Source organism: Sylvia atricapilla, chromosome 10 (assembly GCF_009819655.1).
Source record: "Sylvia atricapilla isolate bSylAtr1 chromosome 10, bSylAtr1.pri, whole genome shotgun sequence".
Classification (NCBI taxonomy): domain Eukaryota; kingdom Metazoa; phylum Chordata; class Aves; order Passeriformes; family Sylviidae; genus Sylvia; species Sylvia atricapilla.
Window position 1 is genome coordinate 11,738,248 of NC_089149.1, and position 25,994 is coordinate 11,764,241.

General features: G+C 43.2%; 1 protein-coding gene across 1 annotated transcript in view; it reads right to left on the minus strand.

The window, feature by feature from the left end:
• Positions 1–24,955, minus strand: part of MB21D2 (Mab-21 domain containing 2) — a 59,492-nt gene extending 34,537 nt beyond the window's left edge. Inside the window, exon 1 of the mRNA XM_066325983.1 lies at positions 24,745–24,955. Within this exon, the coding sequence (XP_066182080.1) occupies positions 24,745–24,955 (211 nt within the window). The remainder of the gene's footprint in view (positions 1–24,744) is intronic.
• Between the last annotated feature and the right edge of the window lie 1,039 nt (positions 24,956–25,994).

Sequence of the window (25,994 nt, forward strand, 5' to 3'; positions counted from 1 at the left end):
TCCAAAGGATCTTTGCATCACCCTAAGATGCTCTATGCCATAAGTGAGAGAAGGCAGATCAAAACACTGCATGGAGAAACACGGGGCTCATTCTGGCGGTTATTTTTTCAAATCCTGTAGTCAGAGGGTCCCTGGGGTGTGGGACAACTGTGCCTATTAGGAACACTGCATTTAATACCTTGGTCTCCATTGCTTAATATTTCAAATGATAATTCTGAAACAAACCTCTATTTAGCTCACAAGATTAATTCAGTACCAGCCTCTGCTCTTGCCTATTGCTTTACTAGCCTCACTTGCCTCTCTTCTGTCAATGTCTGGCTTGTTCTTTTTCAAGCCCCTGCAGCAGCCTAGCCCATCTACCTTGCTCAGCTTCACACTCTATGCACTGTTATCCTGTGGTGCTTTCTCTTGCCTTAATATTATGTCACTAATTACAGTTTAGGGAGGTATTTGGCGGGCTCCTGTAGCCCTTTCTCATCTCTATTACATATGTTCCTAGCCACAAATTAGAGAACCCCAGAACTTTAAATCACATCATCATGTTCCAGTGCCACCTACAGTAACAAGGTCCCTGTTTCTCCTCCATAGTGCTGGTTTGGCAAACTTGCTCCTTGCATCATCACACAAAGCCATCTTTCTTTCTTTAGCAGCTGCCTGCTTGTTACCTTTGGTTAAGGCAGAACCATTCCCACTCTGAACAAACATTCCAAGCTTATACACTTTATACCAGCTCCCAGATGGCCCTTCTCTGAGAGCTCCTCACTAGCTAAGGGAGAATGTCATGGAAGAATTTAGAGAAGACTCGAAATCCACAGCTGAAGAATGTCCCTCACCAACCTTACCAATGCCAGTGTGTGCCACATCCACTGGCTTATGCCTTAAGACACTTTTAAAGGCCTGGAAAAGCTCGTAAGGAACCATCTGCCCCTGCCTTCTGTGGCTGAGTTCGTAGAAGTGTTCTCAGCCACATTTTGTTAGTTTGAGAATTATGTATCACTCCCTTGGTATTTTTTAAACAGGGTTTTGTTTCCAGATATGACTCTTAGAGGGAAACTCAATTTTCATGCAGGCACCTGCAGACACTCAGAGGAGGACTTGGTGGCAGTAGGTGTGTGCAGCCTCATCTCTTACACACACTGTCCCAGGCTGGACAGAAAGCACAGCACAGAGCAGCCAGCCAGGAGCAGAGCCACTTAAACCCATTAGAGGGGTCTTTGCTGTGACTAAGCAGCACAATGAGATTAGGCAGGAGTGGGGGGATGGGGAGGACCCTGCAGCTCTCTGTTACGGACACAAGATTTTAAGCACTACACATAACAAGAGCAAAGTGTGGATGGGAGGCAAGGCATGCTTTGAGTCCAGGACACAGGATAGTTTTTTTATCTGCAGGACTCCCATTTACTTTGCTGCAGTCCTGATCATGGTGATACACAGGCAGTGAAGGGCTCATCCAGGAGACTAGAGCACAATATCTGGGTCAGTACAGCTGAGGTGCCTACCCTGAGGCAAGGGGAGAGTGTGGCTACCACAGAGATTTGTCTCCTCTTTGAAAGGGGCACAAAGGGATTCTGAGTCTCCTGGATTTAAATCCTGGCAGAGGTCAGTGCCAGCCTCCTTTCAGTATCTCCTAAGAAGGTCAACATGATAAAAGCTCACCCCCTCATACTCAAAGCGATTAGCAACCACTTGAACAGCACCACTATCTTCTCCTCCTCTCCCCTAGTTTTATTACCAAGCAAGTCTGTGAGTGGGTTCAAAGGAACAGATGTCTTCATTGTGCCTTCCTCCTCCTTTTGCTCACAGGAAGAGGTGGAGCAGAGAGAAATTAGTTTCCTCCAAATAATATTTTTTGCTTACTCTATCCTCTCCACTATTCAATGGTTACAGAGTTAGGGAGGAAACTGCAAACTTCTGATATTGCAGAAACTTATTCAGAGTGTGACTAAAGACTTTCACACTTGGAATACATGAAACAGCCTCTTTATCCAAATAGCTTTAATCCCAAATCTTGGTAGTAAAGGTAATAAAAACTTGGTAAATACATTTTACTTCATCTTTGTATCCAGCTGGGATTGGGCTTGTGGTTATTGGGTGGTTTTTCACCTATCAAGGCACACCTCCGTCTAAAATATGCATCATTTTACTGCTTAGAACCAAAGCACGCATGTACTTCTGAGTGAAATTCCAGGGGCCGCTAAGTACTCTATCATCAAAAAGAACTCGGTAACACAAAAACACTATTAACCCAGAGCTATTGTGCAAGCTCTTCCATCAGCATCACCAAAAAATGCAAGAGACACAACTGAATTGCCATTAAAACCCTGCGGCATGAGCCCAGTCTCTTTGCCACTTGGTGCCGCCTTTTGCTCAGACACAGGCAAAGGTAGGAAAGAGCCTCCCCGGAAAAAAGTGAAAGAACCTTGGCAAGATTTTGCTGACAAAGCCTGCCCTTACTAACCTGAAACGACATCAAGACTCCTCTTAAAAGCACCAGCCCCTGCACTTCGAGCTGCATGAAAATCTCCTGTGGCTGGATAGAGAACAGACATTTTAAGCACAAAAGAAGCCAGAGCACAGCTGGGACCCCAACTGCCTTATTTAATAATGGCATAGAAAGAGGCATGGCAGAGTGTGCAAACACTGTCCCCTCCCCAGGCAACTACAGAGCGTGGGGAGCACACACCCACTGTTCAAAGGACCACCATCTCCCACGGAATAACAAAGTTACCCACAATAATGTGCAGTAGCCCCAGCCTGCCACACTTGACCTCTTCCAAATTACCAGGAGCTGTAGCAGTGGCATTGGGTAGAGACTGCTCTTCTGGCTGCTCTGCTCACTGCCACAGGAGATTTGGTATATAGATCACAGTCAAGAATCAAATAGCAATAAGGAGGTATCCTAATTTCTAATGGAAGGTAGACAGGGTTGCTAAACCATAGACTGAGCTCCCAAATACTGAGAGAAACTATTGTGCCAAGCTATGAACTTCTTTCCCATGGGACCAAAATGACAACCCTGAGTTTCTCATCTCCACCCACTCCTGACTCAGCAGTTGTGGAAGAAAACCACAGTTCTCCCTACAGTTCTCTTTATTAAGGCAGAATGTAGTATATATTTCAGCAGAAGTCTGACAGAGCTGAAGCTTTTCTGGCAACATAGAGAGGAGACAATTCCCACCATCCCCTGTGGGCATTTCCTTCCTTTGATGCATCCATGAGTAAAGCCACTAGAACCCCATGTTCTGGCTGGTGGAGGCTGCTGGTACCCTGCAAACATTTTGCATTAACATCTTCTCTGACAGTCTTGGACACAAGAATATAGATTCCACATTCCCCACTGCCAAGACTTGCTACACTGTATTCCCCATAAATGCCCTGTGAGCAGTAAAAAAACATGTCTAGTTCATCAGTTCTGATTACGACTTCCCTATTATGGGTAACCAGTAATAACCAGTTTCTCCCCTTTGGGCTGTAGTCCCCAGGCACCACTACCAGCACACCTCATTTGGACTTCACCCATGCATAAACGTTTAACCAGGTTTAGGGTTAAAGTGCTCCAATTTATAGCATTAGCAGTAAAGTCCAAAGAGCCATGTTGGTAAGGCATAGGGACTGAATTAGATTAAGCATTTCTGCTCATTCTCTGCACTCCTCAGCCTACATATAAGTAAGTTTTAAACAAACAAATGTGTGTTTACTGTGCCAGACTTTCAGGCAACTGCCCAGTCCCATCTCTGGCATGATTCTATGTATACATACAGCCTTAGAAAAGCTCATTCCAGTGACTTTCTGGGAGCCTGCCAAGTGTGACTGCAAAGGGAAAAATAGGTGAGCTAATCACATTCCTATTCATGAAAACAGAATTTTCTCCATCTCAGCAGAAGGTGGAAAGAAATACATTTGGCCAAGAGGACCCCAGTGATCTCTGTGCTGATGGTATTTGACTATAAAGGAACACTTGCAGTGGGAGAAGCACACATGGGCTGTGTGTAAGCACCTCCACACGTTAACCAAGCCTATCACAAATGCATTTCTGTATTCCTCTCAGGCTCCCAGGCTGGCAGTACCCAGCTCAGGACACACATCTCCCATGCCTCACTGGCCTCATGGCACAAGAGCTCTGTGGGCATCCCTCATCCCATCACTCTGTTAGATCTTTGCTACATCAAAGGCAACTGTACCTGACGTGGCTGCAGTTACAGACATGGAGGGCAGAGCCAGCCCAGCACTTCTATCAAGTTATTCCTTGTCTCAGCCCAACTACCAGCTGAGAGTTCTGGAAAATGTTTTGGCACCAGTCTTAGCTGAGTCATCTAGCAATATAAGACACATCTGTTCCACATGCATGATCTGGAAAACATCTTTTCTTTAGCAATTTCACAGGAGGAGAAGGTAAAATTGATAGCAGCTTGGCTTATTGCTTGGAGCATGCTGCACACCAAGGCAATCAGCTTTTCTAGTCCAGATTGCAGAATGGAAATCAATCCAGCTTATTCTTCATAACTCACTCAACCACCTCAATAATTACTAGAGACAGTGAGCAAACCCCTGCCAAACCTCTCAACAGAGGAACCTCCAGAAACAAGACAAACCCTCAAAGACTGTTCGTAGGGATTTTTGCTGAGATGCAAAGGGAAAAAATCAAAACACCAAGCAACTGCAAACAGTCCAGTCAATGGCTAATACAACCCAATGAAAGTGAAAGTCAACAAAGCAGCAGAAGGCACAAGACTACTTAAAATGCTTCTGCTACTTATTTCCTGAAAACATCTTAAATGGTTGCAGTTTTCAACTGATCTTTACAGAGACTGGAGTACAAAGGGGCTCTGTCCCCAGCCAAGAAGTCCTAGAGCTGCTGGCAATATAAACCAAAAATCTCTATTTCAGCATGAAAAGCTGTTTTAACTATTACTGCCTACCATTAACCTGACCATTGTGGGATGGCTCTACTGGATGTGTATCAGGTGAACAGTACTGCTGGTTCATTCCCTGCCAAGACATCATCAGACAGTGTGAGTGCCTCACTGACCACAGCACCAGGAGCCACATGAAGATGTCTGTCAGCAGGATCCTCTTCTGGGACAGAGATCTTGAGCAGCAAAGCCAGCTATAATGCTGCCTCTTTTTTGAAGCCTGACATTTGCCAATTTGGAAAGTACAACCTCGTCTGCAGTAATTATAATGTGTATGCATCCTCTGGTGTCCAGAAGAAAAAACTAAAGAGATGGAGGAACCCAAGCTCCTTGCAAAGGGGGCAGCACCACCAGGCAGAGTACATCATTCTAGATCAGTGGCTGAACTCCCAGCTCTTTAAAAGGCACTTACTTGCTGCACTGGGACAAAAATAATTTAAAAAAAAAATAATGGCTCTGTTCACTCACAGTCCTTGCAAAAACACTGTAAAGAGTTATGGCAGAAGTTAAGGTAAAGCTTAAGTTTTGCCCTCATCAACCTTGGCTGCATGTTTTCAGTGCCAATGAAGACACTGTAAGAGCTGGAAGAAAAATAAAGTGAGAACAGGCAGATAAGGGGATTTCGCAGTGATCCAAGCCAAGCACTGCTGTCTTGTACTGTCCTTGAAAAGAGAAGTGAGAGATCTTTTTGGAAAGAGCACTAGAAGTACAAAATCAATATGTCTAGGAGCATTTTAGTTTGTAAAGGCCACATTACGACTGAATAATAATAAAAAAATGCATCTCTCCTTTTTCTTTTGGGCACTAAAAACAACTAAGCAAACATGCAAAAAAGTGTCAACACACTTTCATACACTTCCCTTCTGTCTCCACAAACCCCATTTCAGTATTTCCTAGATCTAGTCTTCCCTCTTGGCAAGACAGCACAAAGAAGTGTTTAGGTTTTTTACTTAGATAGTACTTAAATATAGAGAAAACTGAGTCAGTCTGGACTGGAAACAAAATTTGTTGTAAACTGCCATGATTGATTCAAATTAGTTCAAAAATGGACTTAAAAATATTAACAGGATAAACAATACTGGTTTGAAAGTTAAGCTGCAAATGAGAATCCATAGCACCATTTTCAAGCTCACTTAAAGGTGATGAAGATTCACACCAGGAAGACTGTAGTGACATGGTCAGGCCCTCCATTGTGTGCATCTGTGCATTTTTTGATGGGTCCCTCATCAAAAAAAAATGAGGAGTTTTCTCAACTCCTCACTGTCATGTGTGGAGACTTTGCTTTCTCTCACTATTTGGAAAAGAACCTAAAAACCTGTCAAGAAATGCAAGAACTATTGCTCCACTTACTGTGGATCATCCATAGGGAGAACCTTGTGTAAATCAAGATGCTGGGGACAGGAAAAGCTGAATCAAATACTAAAGAAGTATCATACATTAGACTTGATTTAGGAGAGGAAAAGGTTCAATCCCAACCTTAAATACTTCACAGTGGAAAGAATTGCATCAGAATGTGTGAAAGGAGACAAATCCCTTTCTGTTACAAACTGGAGCTAAATCTAAAGTACTAGAAAACCCAGAACTTCCTCCTTGTTTCCAAATAATTTTTCCTTTTTTCTAATTCTACTGTTGTTTGTTTAAGATTCTTTATATAATGGGAGAAGCTAGAAACTAATTTCATTTCTTCTTAAAAGAGTAAAACTAAAACTAAACCGCCACAAAACCCTCTTGAGCTTATCTGTTCTCCAAAAATTAGGAATTTGTATGAAGTGTCCTTGACCTGACAAAATCACAGTTTAGGAGAAAGCTACACAGCACCAAAGGAAAGGTGGACAAAAAAGATTCTCTATGTCTTATGATACAGTACCATGTACATGCCATGAATCACAGTCAGCCAATTGTTTTCATAATTAAATTTATTTATTTGTGTTCAATAGTTACCTATCCTTTCCCAATAGCCCAAAACAAGAGTTATTTATGACTCAAGAAATTTTGTTTCAAAATAGCCGAATGCAAATTTTGCAACATTGAAGAAAAGCAACAAGATACTAGTTTGCAAGTATGCCTGCCGGCCAAGGAGATCAGCATTCCTGAAGTACTATCATTTAATTACCAGAAAGAAAAGAGCTTTGCCGTTGCAGAAAACACTCCTCATGCAGTTTGGACAGAAAGCAAACACACCTCTAGATGTACAGAGAAAAACGAGGGAGCATGGGAGAGGGTGAAGCTTGTGTACAACCCAACCCTGCCTATGAAATGGAAACAACTTTTGTGTCTTCCCTGTAGACTGAGGCTGGATAAGTAAATATTCACTTCCCTGGTCTGTGCAGACAGGTGTCACCAGGGAAGATGGAGCTATCTCTGTGTGGCAGAACATGCCAGTAGTGTGACGCTGTAAATGCACTTCAGGGGCTCAGAGATCTTCACCTCCAAAGCAGCAAAGCAGACTCTAGTCGGGGTCAGCACTGCACTGTACCTCATTTGGGAGTGCTTCTGGTAATTTACATGTAAGGAAAATATGTGTGCTGGGAATAATAGGTCATAAAAAACCAAGACTATTTAAACATAAAATGAAATGCCAGCAAAGTGCACTTTGTGGCCACAGTAAAGAATCCTGAGACACTTTCTGACAGTAAGCATAGACTATTTTTCCCTCTCTCAGATGGTGAACAGGATCCAGCCTTTCCCACCACTTAAAATTCAATATTGCAAGAGACTGCCGGCTCCTCTGTACATCGGAAGCAATGGGGGAAGTGAACAAAGCTGCTTTACTTTCTCTAATCTTTCTCCCTTGTGTGCCTGCACCAGATGGTGCTGAGCTGCAGGTTGGAGAGAGATAATAAACCCAGAGGGAAAAAAAATGATAATATTAGGTTATAAAACAGCTGACCTTCAAATGTGACGTCAGCTCCTGTTTAATTGATGGGACAGGTCCAGACAGACAGACGTATGCACCCTGGGATGCCCATATTCAGCAACTTCCTTTCTAATATGGGAAGAAGCCATAAGGCAGCACTGTTAAAATGGACTGCTCAACCTTTCGAGGTGTGAGAACGAGCAGAGGAAAAGTCAGAGTCTCCTTTAAACTTCAGACAGGCAGAACCACTTGTGGAAAGCATTCTTGCTGAAAGTGGTTTTGCTTAAACCCTAGTCCAGGATTACCAGTCACTACTGATGATAGCCTGCCTTTCCCACCATAAGGGAAGTAAAATAACCCCTAGTAAGACAGGATAGGTCTTCTAGAAGAAAATTATCAAATATTAGATGTTTTTAAGCTTTTGGCTACTCTGGTCCAGAAGATTGCTTCCAACTGCCATCACTGCAGGCACTGCTATAAACAGTGGTTTTAAACACCATATTGGGGACAGGAATTATCCTGCTTCAGTCAAGCACAAGCTCTGGAAAACTCTGCCACAGCATACTGTAACTTTTTGCAACCTTTTCTGATACACTGATGTCAAAGAATTCCTACCAGCCTGATCTTGGATGACAATTTTCTATGATGTCCAGCTTTGGGTTAAAGCAAAACACACTAAATGGTACTCCTGCTGGTGAAATGGAAAGCTAGGTTGCCATGAGGAAGATGAGGCATTGTAAAGTGCATAGGCCTGAGAATGGGAAGCCCTGTGTGGCTCTCTGCCTCCCCTGCAAATGCAGCACAGAAAACATCTCCCTCTCCTTGGCAAGGAAGACATCTCCTGCCCACCTGCCACAGCTGTCTTTGCATATTCATGAAAAGGGCTTTAAGACTATTAATTGGTTTGAAAAACATTAGATTCTGTTTTAGCGCTGCCACTGTTCTCTAGGCAAAGGTGACAAACAACAGCCTCAGCTAGAACAGTGTGCATCTCATGCCATCCTGGAGGAAGCATTTCATCAGTCTCAAGAGAAATGTATGCAAAGACTCCCAGCAGCAAGGGACAAAGCCACATTGAGTGACAACACTGAACAGTTCAGTATTTATTAGACACGTACAAAAATAAAATAGCTTGTTGTAAGCAGCTCAGTGCTGAAACACTGAATTCCAGTTTTCTTGCTGTGTCAAAGATACTTCAACCAGGGAGAAACAAAGCCAAGAGCAGAGACACTCAGTCCTTGTGTCCCAGCGGAGTGTCTGCACCCAGACACAACACAAGCATCCCTCACTCACAGCTGTACCAGGTCCGCCTGGCTCTGCTCTCTGGAGCCAGACAGATGCCTGGAAATTGGCCAGCACACAGGTCCCTCATCAAACTAGTGCTTCATCATCCTGGGAACAGCCCTGTAACTTGCTTCTATTCTCAGAACCCAAAGGTTCCTGGCAGAGAAAATGCCTTCCTAGGAACTCAGAAATTCTGCAGAGAGATTGAAATTGGGGCAGCAGTGATTTAGCATCTACCATTAACAGCAGTTTAAAATTTTATGGTCAGAGACAATCAATCCTATCCAGACATTTACAGCTTGCAAGCCAGGATATAGGCAGGGCACAAATGGCTTTGCTGCAAGATGACCAAAAACAAATTTAAGTACATTTTATACAGAAGAGAAGCTCTGGATTGCTTCAAAACCCTGCTTTGTCCAACATCTACGTGAGTAGATACTGGGTCACAAAAGGAGGTGTTCAAGCAACCAATATTTGCCAACTAAAAGTGATGGGGCCAAGAAATGAGGAATGAGGCAGAACAATGCTGAACTGTAGTGCAAAGCTGGAGCACTATCTTCCTTGGTGCACAACAGAATAGCAACAACCCTAAAAATAAGTTTACATATTCTTCCAGAATCACCCTAGGTTTTCATTTTGATCCAGGCTGCTTCTCATACTGCATGGAGGATCTCAAATAGCTTGAATCACTGCCTAGGTATCAAGTGTGGCACTGAAGGCCTGCATGTGTAGGAATTCTCCATTAACAGTTTGCATGAGATTCCAAGATGCGCTGTTGAGGTCTTTCAGAGATGCTGGTAACACAATTATCCTGCCCTGCTGAGGACACAAATTGCTTTGCCTTCCTTTGTCAGCTGCTTTTCAAAGCAAATAGAAGGACCTTCAACTATCCACCAGAAACAGAGACAGGGATTGACTAAGGAGTGTTTTGTACCATATCTGCTACAAAACAAACCCATAGATTCATGCTGCCTTGCTGTGCAAGACACACACACAGCAAAAGGAACACAATTCACAGAGCTGTGCACAAAGCCAAGCAGATTGGGGGGGCCTATATGACCAGTTCCTAACTTCCTCCCATATGGGTCAAGAGAACTCCCACATCCTCCAACAGGAACAATGTAAGTGGCAGGAGGTTAAAGATGGAGCTGCATCAGCATGGAGGGAACATCAAAAGAGAGAGTGACATCAGTGATACCAGCTCTAACCCTCCCACGGGCCTTCTCCCCTTACCTCCTTAGATCAATTGTCCCTGTAATTGTGAGCAATACAACATTAACTACAATCTCTTCAACATTCCAGTCATTGTAACGCCTTAAAAACAAAGGAATTAGGAGAGGGGATAGTGAAGGGAGAGTGTTGAAGCTGTGCTGTGTCAGTGAAAGAGAAGAGGTCTTTCTCTAGCTCTCTGATGTTTACTCCTGCTGTTCTAAATGGAACCTTACCCAGGAAAATAAATCTTTAGTTAAAGAATACTGCAAACCACAATGGGATTTTATCCTGGCAACACCAACCCCACACCAGCTCCTAAAGCTTTTAGCTGAACAGAGGCTGAGCAGCAGCAACACTGTGCTGAAATCTGCATTCCTGAAATTCCCCAGAGAATGCAGGCAGAAGGCAGCTTAGGGGTTATTAGCTGAGAATTCAGGTTCAGATGTGCCAAGGGACAGAGGTCAGGACAGGGATACAACCCCCTGTCTCTCCTGCACATTCATTTGAAAATCTTCAAGTGTTCTCAGCACTCTCTGTGCTCTCACTACCACCATTGCACAAAGTGTATTTTGGTCATGTTCCTTCAGCCTTTGCTATCTCTGGGGCTGGAGACCCACAGGGCAGCAGCCTCCTGGAGATCTCATGGAAACAGCAGCCAGCAGCTCCCACCCTACCCCGACAACCACTACATCTCTGCGAGGGAGGAGAGTAATAATGCAGCAGAAATCAACAAGCCTGCTTGTTTCTTATTCCAAAGTGAAGACAAACGTGGGGTTTGCTCAGCTGAGCAGAACAGCCAGCCTTGCAAGGAGGGCGCAAAAAAACGTGGGTACTTTTCATTTTGGTTTGGACCAAGTAACTTGAAACAGGATGGGCATAGGAATACTTTCAGAAGAAGAGTTTAAAATCTGAAATGCAGAAGAAAAAATTTGAAATGCTCTACACCTGTTCAGTAACACTGCTTCTCTGGAGACAAAGGGGACTGGGAACAGGGGATAACACAGGGAAAAAATCCAGTGCTTCAAGTTTTTATTATCCTAACTTTAGAATTGAACAGAGTCACTAAACCTTTCTGAGATTTAGAGCAGAAGGAAATTAAAACAACCACTTGATTTTTTTTTGGTATATTTTAGAAAAAATATGGCATGCTAATACTTAAAAAGCAAAGGTAGCAGGGACATAGAACAACGAAAAGTGAGAGTAAAAGAAGGTCCCTAAATTCCACATATAGCAACTGGAGGAAAAGAACTGTGAAGGGAGGGAATTAATTCCTATTATTTAATAGAAGTTTTCTGATAAATCAGTTTGCTAATCAAATAACACAATCTTTTTTTGTTTTTTAAGTTATTAATTTGCACTGTTTGATAGGTACATTTTCAATCTTAGACTCTGAGCTACATTTGGCAGCTACAGTGCTAATTATTAACTGTTAAAATATCTTGATCCTTCAGCTCACCAGCTCCCTTAAAATGTCTTGTGGCAGAAGCCAATGGGCTGTTTGACCAGGAAATCAGTTGTCTTGGAGACATCCTCACATGCTGCTACAGCAGTTCAGTCACTTTGAGCGACACCACCCAGCAATCTGCACATTACCTTCAAACACAAAATGAGGATATCAAAGCCACTGAAAGAGAAATCATCACCTGCAAGAAACATGCTGTTCTTCTCTCATGCACTGTTAGCTGAGGAAAGAGCTGTAGCAAGGTGAGAGTCCTGATCTCAAAATGCACAGCTACCTGCCTGCATAATTAGGTCACTAAAAGGCTAATGGTGCTCCTGGTTCATATAACCATTTATAGGAAAATTACAGTCTGGCCTTGCAGAATCAGTCTCAGGTCAAACCTGCAGGTACCACTTCTAAACCAGAAGGTTAGTAATAGACTAGACAAAGAGGTAACCCAGAAGTGTGGCCACTAGCTATAGCTAAATCACTCAGATCAGAAAAAGAGTTAAAATTGTAAAGCTATTTTAGACGGCTTCAATTTACAAAGGCATCAATTTACAAAGACTACAAAACAGTTATTTACAAGGTAAACCATTAATCCCACATTATATGACCTGATAAAATAAGATGCTTATCCTCTAGTCACCCTAATGGAATGCTAAAATGGTGCTATTCTTGGAAAGAAAATGTGGAAGCAATCCTGCCCAGCTTGAAGATGCAGACATGGATGCATCAAATTCCCTCTCACCAACTCTATACACATATGCAAAATGCCAAGGCAGAAAATGAGTCAAATGCCAGACAGATTAGATTCATGCCAGTGCATGTCTGGGACCCCAAACAACATGTTTGGGATTCAAGTTTATAAATAACAGGGCATAATGTCTTTAATTACCTGCAAAACACTTCTTACATGGCAATAGGCTTCTGCTGAGCTTTCTCCTGCCCCAAAAGACAAGCTGGTGGCCTGGCAGCCATGCCAGAACTAGTGCACCAAAAGCACCAAGTATCCTCAATTCTCTTCAGCATATGGTGTGATGATCCAACATAGTCAAAACTGACAGAGACTTATTCCCCTCCTAGCCTCAAGGACCACTGGACATGCTGTTCCCTGAAGGCCTTATGAAAGCCCAGAATGATGCACTTAATGTAGCCACATCTTTGCTAACTCAATGACTTCTGAAACCACAAATCTATCAACCCTGGGTCTGCATATTTGCAGCACAAAATACAAAGACATGTCTCCTGCCCATCTTTTCCATAGTATCATGTATGACTTGGGAGTGGTCCAATTTCTGTGCAAACAGGGATACATGCAAATGCTTAAAAGCTTCACGAAGAAAGACACAGGCCTGCCTAGAACCTTCCTGCCAACAGCTCCAGTTAAGAGTAAAAAGAAAAGCTTTGTCCCAGCTGTAAAAAAGGTTCCCCTGGGCAGCAAGAAGAGTACTTTTGCTCACAGAATGTGTGCATCTCAGTTGAATTAGTTAATGTGCATTGAACACACTTAAAACTGTAGTATATAAATGCTAAGGATTGTTATTTATTATTGTCTTGGTGCACAACAGCGGAAACCAGTGCCATTTACAGACACGAATTAAGAACAACAGGAGGTCCATCAACATGCTGTGGGTCTGGGGATTTTCTTCATTTGTCTCCCTTGCTCCTGTCTCCCTCAGACAGAAATCTTTTCCATAGGACTCCTACAGTCCTCACCAAGCAGTGCTGGCCTTGGCCCAGTGAAGCCTGTCACACCAGAGCAGCTCTGTTGGGAGGGAGTGAGACCTCCACACAGAACAAAACAAAGGCATATACACATTTTAAGGTAAAGAAAGAGTTACTTAAAAGAAATTGAGAACTCAGTGACATACACAGAACAATAGAGTGATTCATATATGTACAAGAAGCCTCTTACAAGACAGCATAAGAGCAGATTTTTAAACACTGATTTCTTTATCTGAATTTTTAACAAGCAGCTTAAATAAAAAGATTATTCCAGATCTCCTGTTTGAGATTTGGGTGAAGGAGTGAGAGGGTTTGTCTAGTTTTTAAAGTAACTCATGAGTGCCCCAGTTCAGAGCCAGAATTTAGGTTTAAGAGGATCAAAATAATTTTTAAACTTTAATTTTCCAGACTAGCTTGTAACTTAACTCTGCAGCTCTGATAATGTGAAAATAGTTTCGTTAAGTGCTTATATAGCACATATGAATCTCTCTCCAAGACAATTAAAATAACTGCAGAGAAACAGTCTTTCTTTGATGTTTCAAGCCTGTGTCAAAGGGGTTATTTTCACTCTAACATTGTTGCCTCAACTGTAAATTTTGCACATCCACAAAATTCACAGGATATTGAGAAAAAAATGCAGGTTCAGGGTCAAACTTTTATAGACAACTTATTACATAATGCAAGCCTCTGAGAGATGCTCAATCAAATTGTAATGGTTTCTTTTTCTCAATAATGCACTTAGATGTGCATTACAGCTTGCTCACTGGCAAAAAACATGTGCATTTAATTCAGCTTGTCAGAGACACGCTGCTGGCAGAGAGACCTGCATTCCTCTCATTTTCCTCAAGTTACTGATTGCTTAGCACATGGTTGTCCTACTGTCTATGAAATACAGATATTTCAGCAACTCAAGCTTCAAGGGCCTTATATCAAGGGGCCAATATCAATACCTGATCTGCCATTCAGCACACTGTATTGCAACTATAAAAGATGAATTTCAGAGGCCCTGAAGTGTTGTTACAGTGACATTCCCTTCTCTATCTGCAGAGCTGCACATTTTTTGTTTAATACCATTAAACCGAAAGTTTATTTTAAACAGCAATTCACAGTTCAGGCCAGAAGAGAAGCAAGCTTTGCTGGTTGTATCTCAAGGACTAACTACTGCAGAGCAGTTTCCCAGCTATCCCTGCATACAGATTTGCTTCCACACTCAGGATTCAGAATCACATAGAGTGAAGGGGAGTGGGTTTCACAGAATCACAGAATCTTCTGAGTTGGAATGGACCATAAGGATCTGCCTGAGAGCTTTATCCAAACACTTCTTGAGCCCTGCCAGGCTTGGAGCTGTGACCACTGCCCTGGGGAGCCTGTTCCAGTGCCCAACCCCCCTCTGGGGGCAGAACCTTTTCCTAAGATCCAACCTAAACCGCCCCTGACAACAACCTCAGGCCACTCCCTGAGGTCTGTCACTGGTCAGCCCAGAGCAGAGATCGGTGCCTGCCCCTCCTCTTCCCCTCAGGAGGAAGCCGTACCTGCCCTGAGCTCTCCCCTCAGTCTCCTCCAGGCTGAGCAGACCAAGTGCCCTCAGCCACTCCTCACACGGTTTCCCCTCCAGGTCCTTCACCACTCACAGCCCTCCTTTGGATGCTCTCCAATAGTTTGGTGTCTTTCTTACATTGTGGTGCCCAAAACTGCCCCCAGCACTCGAGGTGAGGCCACCCCAGTGCAGAGCAGAGGGGACAGTTCCCTCCCTTGCCCGGCTGGTGATGTTGTACCTGATGGAAAGGTAATTAGGTTGTTACCTTGTCATAAAAAGAAATCAGATGAAAAATGCAAGGTTTTCCTCTCAACTGTGCCGGCTGTGATCAAAGACTGTGTTGTCTTCAAAGTGTTTTTCAATACTTCCCAGAATAATCTTCCCCACAACTTTACGAAACACTGAAGTGAGACTGACAGGCCTGTAGCTTCTGCAGTCCTCTTTCATGCCCTTCTTGAAAATCAGGAATGTCTGCCAACTTCCAGACAGCTAGGACTTCTCTGAATTCCTAGACCACTCAAAAGCCATTAAAAGAGGTTTTCAACAGGTCTTTAAAAATCCTTGGATGAACCCCATCAGACTATACAGATTTGAAAGGATCCAGCTGGAGCAGCAGATCCCACACAATTTCATAGTTGACCAGGAGTTGATCATTCTCTCAGTCATGGTCCTCCAGCTCAGAGCATTGAGACCCCCTTGGTCCATCATTCCCTCTTCCAAACTAGTTTAAAGCTCTGTCAAAAAAACCGCCTCTGGATCAATAGAACCATGTCTTGCTCTGAATGCTGGCAAAGGAAGAGGAGGAAATGAGGGCATTTCCCTACTGCACACAGGACAACCCTTATTTCATTTGAAGCAGACAAATGTTATGTGACAGGACAACCCTTATTTCATCAGCAGCAGACTCCTTTGTTTGCTCTCAACTCCAGATTCCTCAGTGCGCCAGACAATCTTGTACAATCACACTCAAGAGTGGCAATGAACAAAAAAAGTTTACATGACTTGGTCACAAAGTACCTACAAGAGCTTGCAAGATCATGCAAAATGCCCTCTAGAACAGGTTCCTGTTGCTCTGAGCTTGGGACAGAGATTAGAGTTATCAGCTTTGACACTCAGCAGGAATGTGTCACAAAGGATTAAATCATTATTTCATGAAGTGTCAGCAAACGCAGCTTTCCTGCTGTTCTACCACTAACTTATACATTAATTAGTGAGGTACAAAACAAACATGAAATATCTCCAAGCACGTGCCTGTGGATCAGACAGAGCCAGAACTATTAGCACAGGATTCATTTCCAAAAGGAGTCACTCACAGCATCACAAAGACATAGCTCTTCAGACTATTAAAATGCCAAAAGTAGAAATGCGGAAAGGAAATGCACAGAAGTTAATTGCAATGTTTGTCTTAGCATTTTTGATAGATGTTTAATACCACTCCTTCACAAGCTCAGTGTCAGATTTTCTAAACCAGGTCAAATATGCACCACGGAATAAAAACATCCATCCTTGGAGAGAGGGTTGTGGAGCAGTGCCAAAAGATCCCACAAACAGGAACAGAAGAGTTGAGATAAGACATTTTAGGAAAAAAAGCACACTGCCTAGCAGATTATGCAGTAAAGCACAAATTCACTTTGTTATTAACAGATGAAACTCAAAGTGCTTTCTGTCTGCTCAGCAGTTCTGGACCAAATCATTTATGAACTCTTACTCCATCAGCAGATGGAAGAAATTCTGTAGGGTCTGACTGCAAGCCATGTAAAGAAGCTCTTGGCAGATCAGTGGCATACACACAAAAATCTCTACTTTTCTTCTAAATTATGACCTTATAAGTGTGTCATGGGACCAAAAAAAAAAAAAAACCCAACCAAAAAAAAAAAAAAAAAAACAAAACAAAAAAAAACAAACAAACAAACAAAAAAACCTAACCACCCAACCAACAAAAATTCACTGCTAATGGGTATACAAGCGGGATTTCTAGTTTTGGCCATGTCTTGTATTTTTCCCTTGCCTTCTCTTGCCTTCTGTCCCAAACTGCTGCCTTCTACTGACAGACATTACCTGACCCTGCCAAATTGCATCAGTATGCATACTATGGACAGGATGCATTCTTTAAACTAATTCGTCCCAGTTGTGCTTTGGGATCTGTTCAGTACAAAATAAGATTACTTGCTAGAACTGGGTCAGGTTGTAATCTCTCATAGAGGTTGAATTCTACTTGATCTCAAAGCCACTAGATCATCACTCAATGACAGGGCAACTATTTGCCTTCATTATTGAAATACTTCCCATGGCAAGACTCTCAGAACCAAACTTCCCTTTACATGGGAGGGCCGCATGATTAAACCATTCTGCCACAAAGAACTGCAGCACCACAATGTTCCACTCTTCCAGCACCAGCCCATCTTTTACAGACTGCTGAAGCACAGGAGACAAGGAAGGCTTTTCATAGTACCAGGGCCCTACTACACATCATTATATTCAGAAACTTGCAGAGATCTGTATAAATTTGGGGGCAGTTCAGAACAGAGGTTCTAGGGTGTCCTTACTCTGACTCAGTGTTTCACCCACAGAATGATTTTCTTAGGTAGAAATAGATGCCACCCACCTCCTGTTCTACCAGCTGAAGCCACCCAATGCTGTGAAAATGTCTGCCCACAGCCCTAAACATGAATGGGTGGCAGTAGCTACCACTGTTGTGTCAAAGACATGGATATTATGAACCTTAGAGCAACTAATCACCCCCACTCAATGGTATTTGTCCTCTGGACACCAGCATGTTCATAACGAAATACGTTAACAATCTGCTAATTAAATGGTTTAAATTAGGTTAAAATCAGACTGTCTCACAGTTGAAACACAATGCATTAATAAGATTGTTGTAACTTTCTTAGCATCAAGTGTTTATTAGAAGCTCAAAAGTCAAATATGTTGGGGAGTGGGGAACCTATCTTCTTCAAATTGATGATTCCTATACAACCCCACAGTCACTGAAATAGTGCTTTGAAAGAACTGCAGAAAGTTTATCTAATGCAGAATTACATGATTCAGAGACCTGTCTGTTTGGCTGAAGTACTAAGGCACAGATTAATCCACTCAGTCCAGGACAATTGCTATCTACAGTAAAAGGGAATTCAAGAATGGTAGAAAGGAAAGGAAACAGCTGAGTTCTCTTAATGAAACACAGCAAAATCCATAGCTGCATCTGTCAACTGGAACATCAACTGCTGCTGAAAAATTTATCTTGAATGTCTCATAAGCTGCCTTCTAGTTCCATTAGGAAAAAAAAAAACAAAAACAAAAACAAAAACAAACAAACCAAAAAAAAAAAAACAAAAAAAAAAAAAAAAAAAAACAAACAAAAAACCAAAAAAAAAAAACACCCAAAACCAAGACAAGCTGACTCCTATATTTTTGTTAGACAGACAGTAAGAGAGGTTTGTGTTAGTAGAAGTCATAAAACTTCACAGAATATAAAATTCATAGTTAAGATGGGAAACCTATGAAATATGGTTGTAAATTCCAATAAGGCTACTATTCAGCTCGTGAACTCACATCACTCTAGGAGTCGTCAGGACAAAACTCAGACCAATAACTTGATACATGCAGCTAGAGGTCATTTTTCAGCTCTCTCACCCTTGCCTCTATGCAGGCTCACTGCTCTTTTCCCAATAAAGGACATTGTGAGTTCAACCTCCGAAGCTGCTTTCTGCTTTGCTCCCATGATAGGTCTTCTGCTTTTCCAAGGATAAATAACAGGACAGATACTCCCCTTTGCTTCCCCAGAACTCCACCTACTCTACTGCTTGTTTCATACCCCAAAGGCAAACAAATTAGACAGTCTAAATGTAACACAGTATGTTGTACACATGAAGGGACTGTCACTCTCAAGGATTTTTTTTCCTTGTTCAGAGGATAGCAAGCCAAGGTACCAATGGGCAAAATTAATGGTTTTCTTTCAGCACGTGGAACTTAACTCACCTCAGCTGCTGCTGGGAAAACCCAGGAGATATGTATCCTATATAATGCACTCAACTCTAAAGCCTCTTTTTTCACAGCAGAAGATCTACAGCTCTTGCTTCTCAAGTGAACTTCATACATCAGCATCACCCAGACAAAGCTGATGGGCTCAATGGCAGCTCATTTCTCTTAAACTCACAGAAACCTGACAGGCCTATTCCAGAGCCTCCACCTGCAGCTGCCATCACAGAGCTTCACACAGATATGCTCAGAAGTGCAATTTGCCATCTCAATCACTGTTCACAGTGTCATGCTGAAGCAGCTCTTGCAACTGAAGACCCCTTGGCTGGAGGTGAAAGGCAATCTTGGCCTTAACCACATCTCTTCCTGGAACTTTCTCACCTAACTGATCTTGCAGAGTACTTCTTCTTCTGCTCAGGGTCTGACCTGAGCAGAAGATTCCAGAGGTGTGCCTGGGAAAAAAACATCTTTGCAGCAAAAGTACTGGGACATGCACCTAAAGGTACACCTACATGAAAAAGTGCACATGTCACGGCCAAAGTAAATCTGCAAAAGTTTCAGCTGAGCAGGAGACAAAGCAGGAACCTGTCATTTGTCAAATAAAAATTAGGACAATCCCAACTGTCCAAAAAAATTTACCTTAGCTTGGAGATTCTCTTTGAGAAGTCCAGGCAGGACTTTTACCCTCTGAGTTTCCTCTAGACTGGACATTGTCTATAGGCTATTCTAGGTCTCTGAGTACACATCCAAGCTGCAGATTACCAAAGCTATAATAAAATATGTCCTCCAGCCTTCCCAAGCAAAGTCGAAGTCATCTTTAATTTAGCCTCACCTAAAACAGTAGCCAGCTGCTTAAAAGAAAGTTGAACAACTGGTTTCAAACTAGAATTGCCCCGAATATTTTAGCATTCACACAAAGTCACATAGGGAAAAAAAAGGCAAAAGTCAAAACCTCAACAACTCCTGTATCCTGGTTACCATCCTCCACTGCAATTATAAAATTGCCCTTAAAACATAATTGCATAATTGGGCTTGGCAAGTATTCACCCAAACCTTTTACAAATATTTCCACAGACTGAAGGAACAGGCGGTGGGCAGTCTGACAAGCCTGCCATGAGAATTTGTGCCCTTAGGACATGTTCCTGGCAATTAAACTAAATACTTTGCATCACAGAATAATGTTTCAAAACAGTAGTTGAGCAAGTAAAATACCAGCATCTTAAAACAAATCGAGACAAAGATTTTCAGTCTATTTCCACTGATGACACATACATGGACCAGCAATCCCTTTGAACAAAGAGAAAGAGGAGGCTACCAAACTTTTTTTAACTAATCCCCAGTGAGATGAAATTGGTTGATTTCTGACAGCTACAACAAAATAAAAGCTACAATGCTTCGTAGGCTTAACTTAACAGTTTAGTACACTGCCCCCTAATTAAGAAAAACAAAACCACCAAGAAACCCCCACAGCCTCAAATGCAAATACAGAAACGTGTGGTCTGCAGGGAGAGGAAACACAAGAGATACTAGAAATGAAATCTGCGATAGAGTAAGGTTGTTTTTAACAGCTGTGCATTATGCATTCAGCAGCACAGGGAATGCCAGCAGAGAGCCTTTATTAACATAGGCCTCAGAGTACAGTGTGCTCCTATCATGATTGGCTTCTCTTGAGAGAAAGCACACACACACAAAAGACTTAACTCTAGAGAGATCACTCCAATCCTGTTGCTATTTCATCAGCTCCACACTACAACAAGAACCAGAGAATTTCCATGATGTATCCTAGACAAACAGGTAACACTTCAAACAATGCCTGAAATCTAATCTACAATAGATTTTATCAGCAAGTTATGGCAGGTAGGGAAGGGGAGAAAAAAAAATGCCACACAAACCCACACAAGAGTCACACTGCCAATGCTGTTCTGCTACACAGACCTCAAGTACAGGGGGGGACTGGAAAGTTCTTTCCTTGTAGAAGATGCTGACAAAAGCAAGCTATTGTGAGGAACACCTGTGTTGTCAGCACAGCAACCTGCACCTCCACAGCACATATTTTAGGGGCCCATCAGTCCAAGAAACAGCTGGAAGCCTTGCTACAGATGCAGGGGCTCAGCAGGGGAGCTCACTCCATTTGGGAAGCTGGTATTGGCAGCAGAAATCATTTGCTGATGCCAGCCCTGCTTCCACTCTGAGACTTGCCTCTATCACAAACACTTGCTAGCACACCCAGTGCAGCACCAGGCAGACACCAGAGAATTAGGAAACGATCTCGGAATAGGATCACCACCTCTCCTGTATCAGGTGCTGAGACAAGCTCTCTAGAGGTCTTGTCAACAGCTCTAAGTTGCAGCTGGCTGCAAATGTTCCAAGTATGGCCTTCCCACAGTAGTAACCACTGAAGTGACAAAAAGATACACTAGAGGCCTTAAAACCTAAAAAGGCCACTTTAGCACCAACTTAAACTAGTCCTTTCTCTGATTTGATTTCTCAGGAAGGAAAATGGCATGAAATGCCCTAAGCATCTGTCTTCTGGCTCTGCTGAGAAGTCTCACAGTAGGAAACAGAAATAAAACACCAACCCAAAAGTTTGAAAACTGGTCTAGGTGACTGAACCCTGATGTGTACCTAGAGTGGAGAATGTAGCTCTATTTAGTTTGTACTTATTTATATATCTTCTTTCCTTTCTCTTGTTCCTATATAAAATTCTAGAGTCAGTATTCCAAATAACATGAGATGGTTTGAGGCAGCAATAGCACTAGAAATTTCACGGAGTTATTTTATATGCAATGTTCTAGTTCCCAAGAGCATAATATATGGGTTTTTTAAGCCTACCACATCTGTGCATTAAAGCACTTTTTACTTAGGTGCTGAACAGAAAGAGACAGATAGTGTTTACTAAAGAATTTCCTGAAAGTCCTTGTACTGCAAGTACAATACCCTCTAGGTCAGGTACCCTTAAAAGGGTTTTAATATGATGGTTATGCACCTCCCATCACAATGGCAGCAAGTGCTTTCAAATCAAAATATCATTTACTGTAATATCATCATTTGATAAAAATACTCCTTTATGACTCTTTAGCACAAAACCCCCCAAAACTGAGTCATCAGGGGAATAACTAATTAGCTCCTTTCATGACTAGCAGGCAGAGGAGTTGGTCTCTCAGCCTCTCTTAGCCAGCCCTCTGCCCATCACACAAGACTGTCTTTTCTCCACTCTTTTTCTTGGTTCCTACAGCTTTCCCCCCTCGGAAGCTCAATTATACTTGAATCAAAGAGACAAGCATTTATCAGCTCAGTGTGAGCAGAGGAATTTACCCAACAAAGGCACCAAAATACACCTGTTGTTTTGGTATAGGGTGTTGGCAAGACCATATGGTCTTGGTGACTGTGAAAGGGACTGTGAATGTCCAGGAACTACCCACATTCTGAAAATACTTCCCCCGCCAGAGAGGTAAGTCATTTGCAGTCCTCTTCTAATGCTTGGAGCACAAGATTTTGGACAAACACACCACATGTAGTACCTCTCCCTAATTTTCTCACAGTCCAACTCTTTAGATCTCCCAGAGTTCAGTTGCTTATAGCCAGGGCAAGACAACACAGATGAAAAAGAGTTAATACAAATTAAAAGCAAAGTCTGACCTAGAGGGCAAGCCATGCAGAGTATAAACATCTGAGAATCTTCACAAGGTCTCCTCACCTATCATTCATCCACCAATTACACGCCAGTGTAATTAAATCAGGAAAGCTATGTTTAATTTTCCTATCATCACCCGACGAGATAAGAGCAGTACGTATGGGAGGGATCAGGCACAGGGGAAAGAGCTGTTTATTAATAAGTTAAATCCTTTTAGATTTAAGAGCCTCTCTCCCTAAGAAGGATCTGATCCACGACCACAATTTCTCAGTCTAATGCAAACAAATCAGACATCCCATCTCCATTGCTGTCCTAGGCTTAGTCTCTTCTTTTATTCAGAAACAAGACTTACTGAAAATTATCAGGTACAACTTAGAAATATAGCTTTTGTTGAAACCAAGGGTTTAGCTATACATTTAAAACTGAAGAGCATTCATCTCCTAGTCACTATATTAACAAAGACAACCACATTAATTTACATTACTTCTAAACAGCCTAAGGCTCCCTATTTCACAAACAAGGCATTAGGGTGCATTTGCAGAAATACAAGACATCCTCCAGTTCATTCTTCTGTCTTTCTTCTATTGCCTTCTCCCACACGAGGCAGGAAGAAATTCTGTGATCCCTGTACCCTGCAAGGACTATTAATGCTTAAACAGGATCATACAAAGCTTTCTCTGCTTGCTAGGCACACAGCAGCTATAGCTGTTTTCTCTCCACTCTTCTTTGCTCCATCCCATTCAGCCGTGCTTCCTCAGCCAGTCATTTAAAGCCCTGATTGAAAAATGTATCAGATCATAATACTGGATGACTTCCACCAGATCATGTTTTGAAGAACAAAAATCTTACAGGCTTTGATGCAACCATGGCTTTACCACATCTTTTTTGTTGTTGTTTAAGTGGGAAGGGAAAAATATTTATAACTGCAACTATAAATATACACGCTACTGACTTTTCAACTTGTTGTCCTTGTTCTCAGGCTAAATTTAGTCTACTATATCCTGTCCAGGCCTTGGTGAACAAGCAATACACACATGAAATTGGGCAAATCCCATACAGTGGGCAATTATACTTCTCCAGGTACCTTACAAGATAACCAGCGGGACAGGTAGATTCTCATTACAGAGTGTAGGTGTGTTCATGGCTATAGAGCAAGTGGTCTATTATAGTGACAATCCTTTGATATAGAAAATAATAATTATTGCAACAGGAGAGCTCTGCGTTTCTGGATGAGGAAAGTGATGTAGGTTATTCAGAGTGTCCATGTAGACCTTACACTTGGTTTGCGCCAAGTGTGCTTTAAGGGTGTATGTGCACCTCCGAGCTACAAAGAACCATTCACTGGCCACAGCAGCTGTTTGCACAAAAATGTTCCGAGAGAATGTTTAAGACAGTGATTAAAACTTGGATGACTGATTTCAAGGTCTAATCAGCATGTTAAAGAGCATCCTTTTGTATCCTGAAGGCTCTTATTCGTCTGAATGATTTCTTAGTTAATTCAAGGTATACATTTATCAGAAACTGACTACCTGGAGAATCAGAGCTCTTAGTCATTCCACTGTTACTCTTAAGAAGCCTTAGTCATGCTAGAGCCTAGGTGATTTCCGCAAGGGCCAACACATGCTTCACCCTGGTTTAAGGATCCCTGCCCGCGATTCAAAGTTTCACAGGGATGAAGAGTCCCTCGCCACAATCTGGCGAGAAAGGCAGTTCAGCAGATGCTCCTGCACAAGCATCCGCCGGTCTAATACCCAAAATAAGCAGTCCAGGAAAAAAAAAAAAAAAAAGGGGGGGGGGGGGGGGGGGGGAACAAACCAAAACAAACAAACTGTGTTTCCTATGCCTCGGTAGTTGGGGAGAAAAACAATAAAGGGTCGGGCTAGCCTCGCTGCAGCCCTGCTGGCTCGGCGTATTTCTCGGGCGCCGGTCAGCTCTGCGACCCAGCCTTTCCTCTGTGCTTATAAATACATCGCTGGCAAAGGCTAGTTGGATAGGACAGGAAAAATTAGTTTCCTGGGGATGAGAGCTGCCCTGCGACCAGGGACCCCCCCGGCCCAGCGCGCCCGCGGCGCGGGGAAAGGGTCCGCTGGTGCCGCACCGCCGGGAGCCCTGCCCGGGGGTCCCCGGCCGGCATCGCCCCCGCCCCGGTCCCTGCCCTACCCAGCATGGAGAAGATGAAGTCCTTCGCCGTGTGGATCTCCAGGGCCCGCTGGTCGTCGTACTCCCTCTGATCGTGCTTGGTGAATTCCTGGATGAGTTTATTTAATTCCTCCACCCTGGCTCCCGATCGGAAATCCAGCTCCGGGAAGGGAGGCTTGCTGGTGGGGCCGGCGGACCCTGCCTTGCTGGCGAGAGGCGCCGCCATCTTCATCGAAAAAAAAAAAAAAAAAAAAAAAAAAAAAAAAAAAAAAAAAAGGAAAGAAAGGGAGAGGGGGGAAAAAAAGGGGGGAAAAGGAGGGGTTCGTACTGTTGCAATGGAAGAATGCGAGCGGCGGCGTAGCGGCAAGCCCGGGCGCGGGGCTGGCCGCCGGCGCGGAGCGCGGAGCGGCGCCGGCCGCCGCGATCAACAAGCGGCCCGCGCGGGCTCAGCCCCCGCCCGCGCCGCGCCCGCGGCACCGCGGAGCCGCCCGCCCGCCGCCGCCGCGCCGGGGGGAGCGCAGCGCAGCGCACCGGGGGCTGCCCGCCACGGGCCGGGGCCGCGGGGGGAGTGCTCCGCTGCCGGCGTCACGGCGGGCGGGTGCTGAGGCTGCAGCCCGACCGCTGGCTCGGGATAAAATCTTTCTTTCTTTCTTTCTCTCTTTCTCTCTGTCTTTCTCTCTTTCTTTCTCTCTCTCTCTTTCTCTCTCTCTCTTTCGCTCTCTCTCTTTCGCTCTCTCTCTCTCTTTCTCTCTCTCGCTCTCTCTCTCTCTTTCTCTCGCTCTCTCTCTCGCTCTCTCTTTCTTTCATTTTTCCTTTTTTTTTTTTTTAATTTAAATTGATTTTTAAACTTCAGCAAAAGTCTTGTCCTGAAAGCAGATTAATAACTGGCTGTGAACTCTGTTCCTCCCACATGTTCCCAAGGCATTCTGAGTTTATTCCTTCTTAGCTTCTTACGCTATACCGAAGGTTGCTTTATATATACATACATGTATATATATATAAGAAGTGATTTTATCGTATGACTTAGGAGAAATAAAGTACACTTACTCCTGCTCTTGAGACCAACCCTGCCTCTAAGCTCCTGGGAGCCACATAGACAAAGGGTAGGAAGGGAAATGGGATCTCGGAAGACTTGCCTGAGGTCAAGTAGCCTATGGCAAGGAGCCCAGACCTCTGATCTTCATCCGTTTCTCCCATGGACAGGACTACATCTTTTTCTTCTGTATGTAATTGTTATGCCTTCTAACTTTTCAACCTGCGGTGGTTTTCTC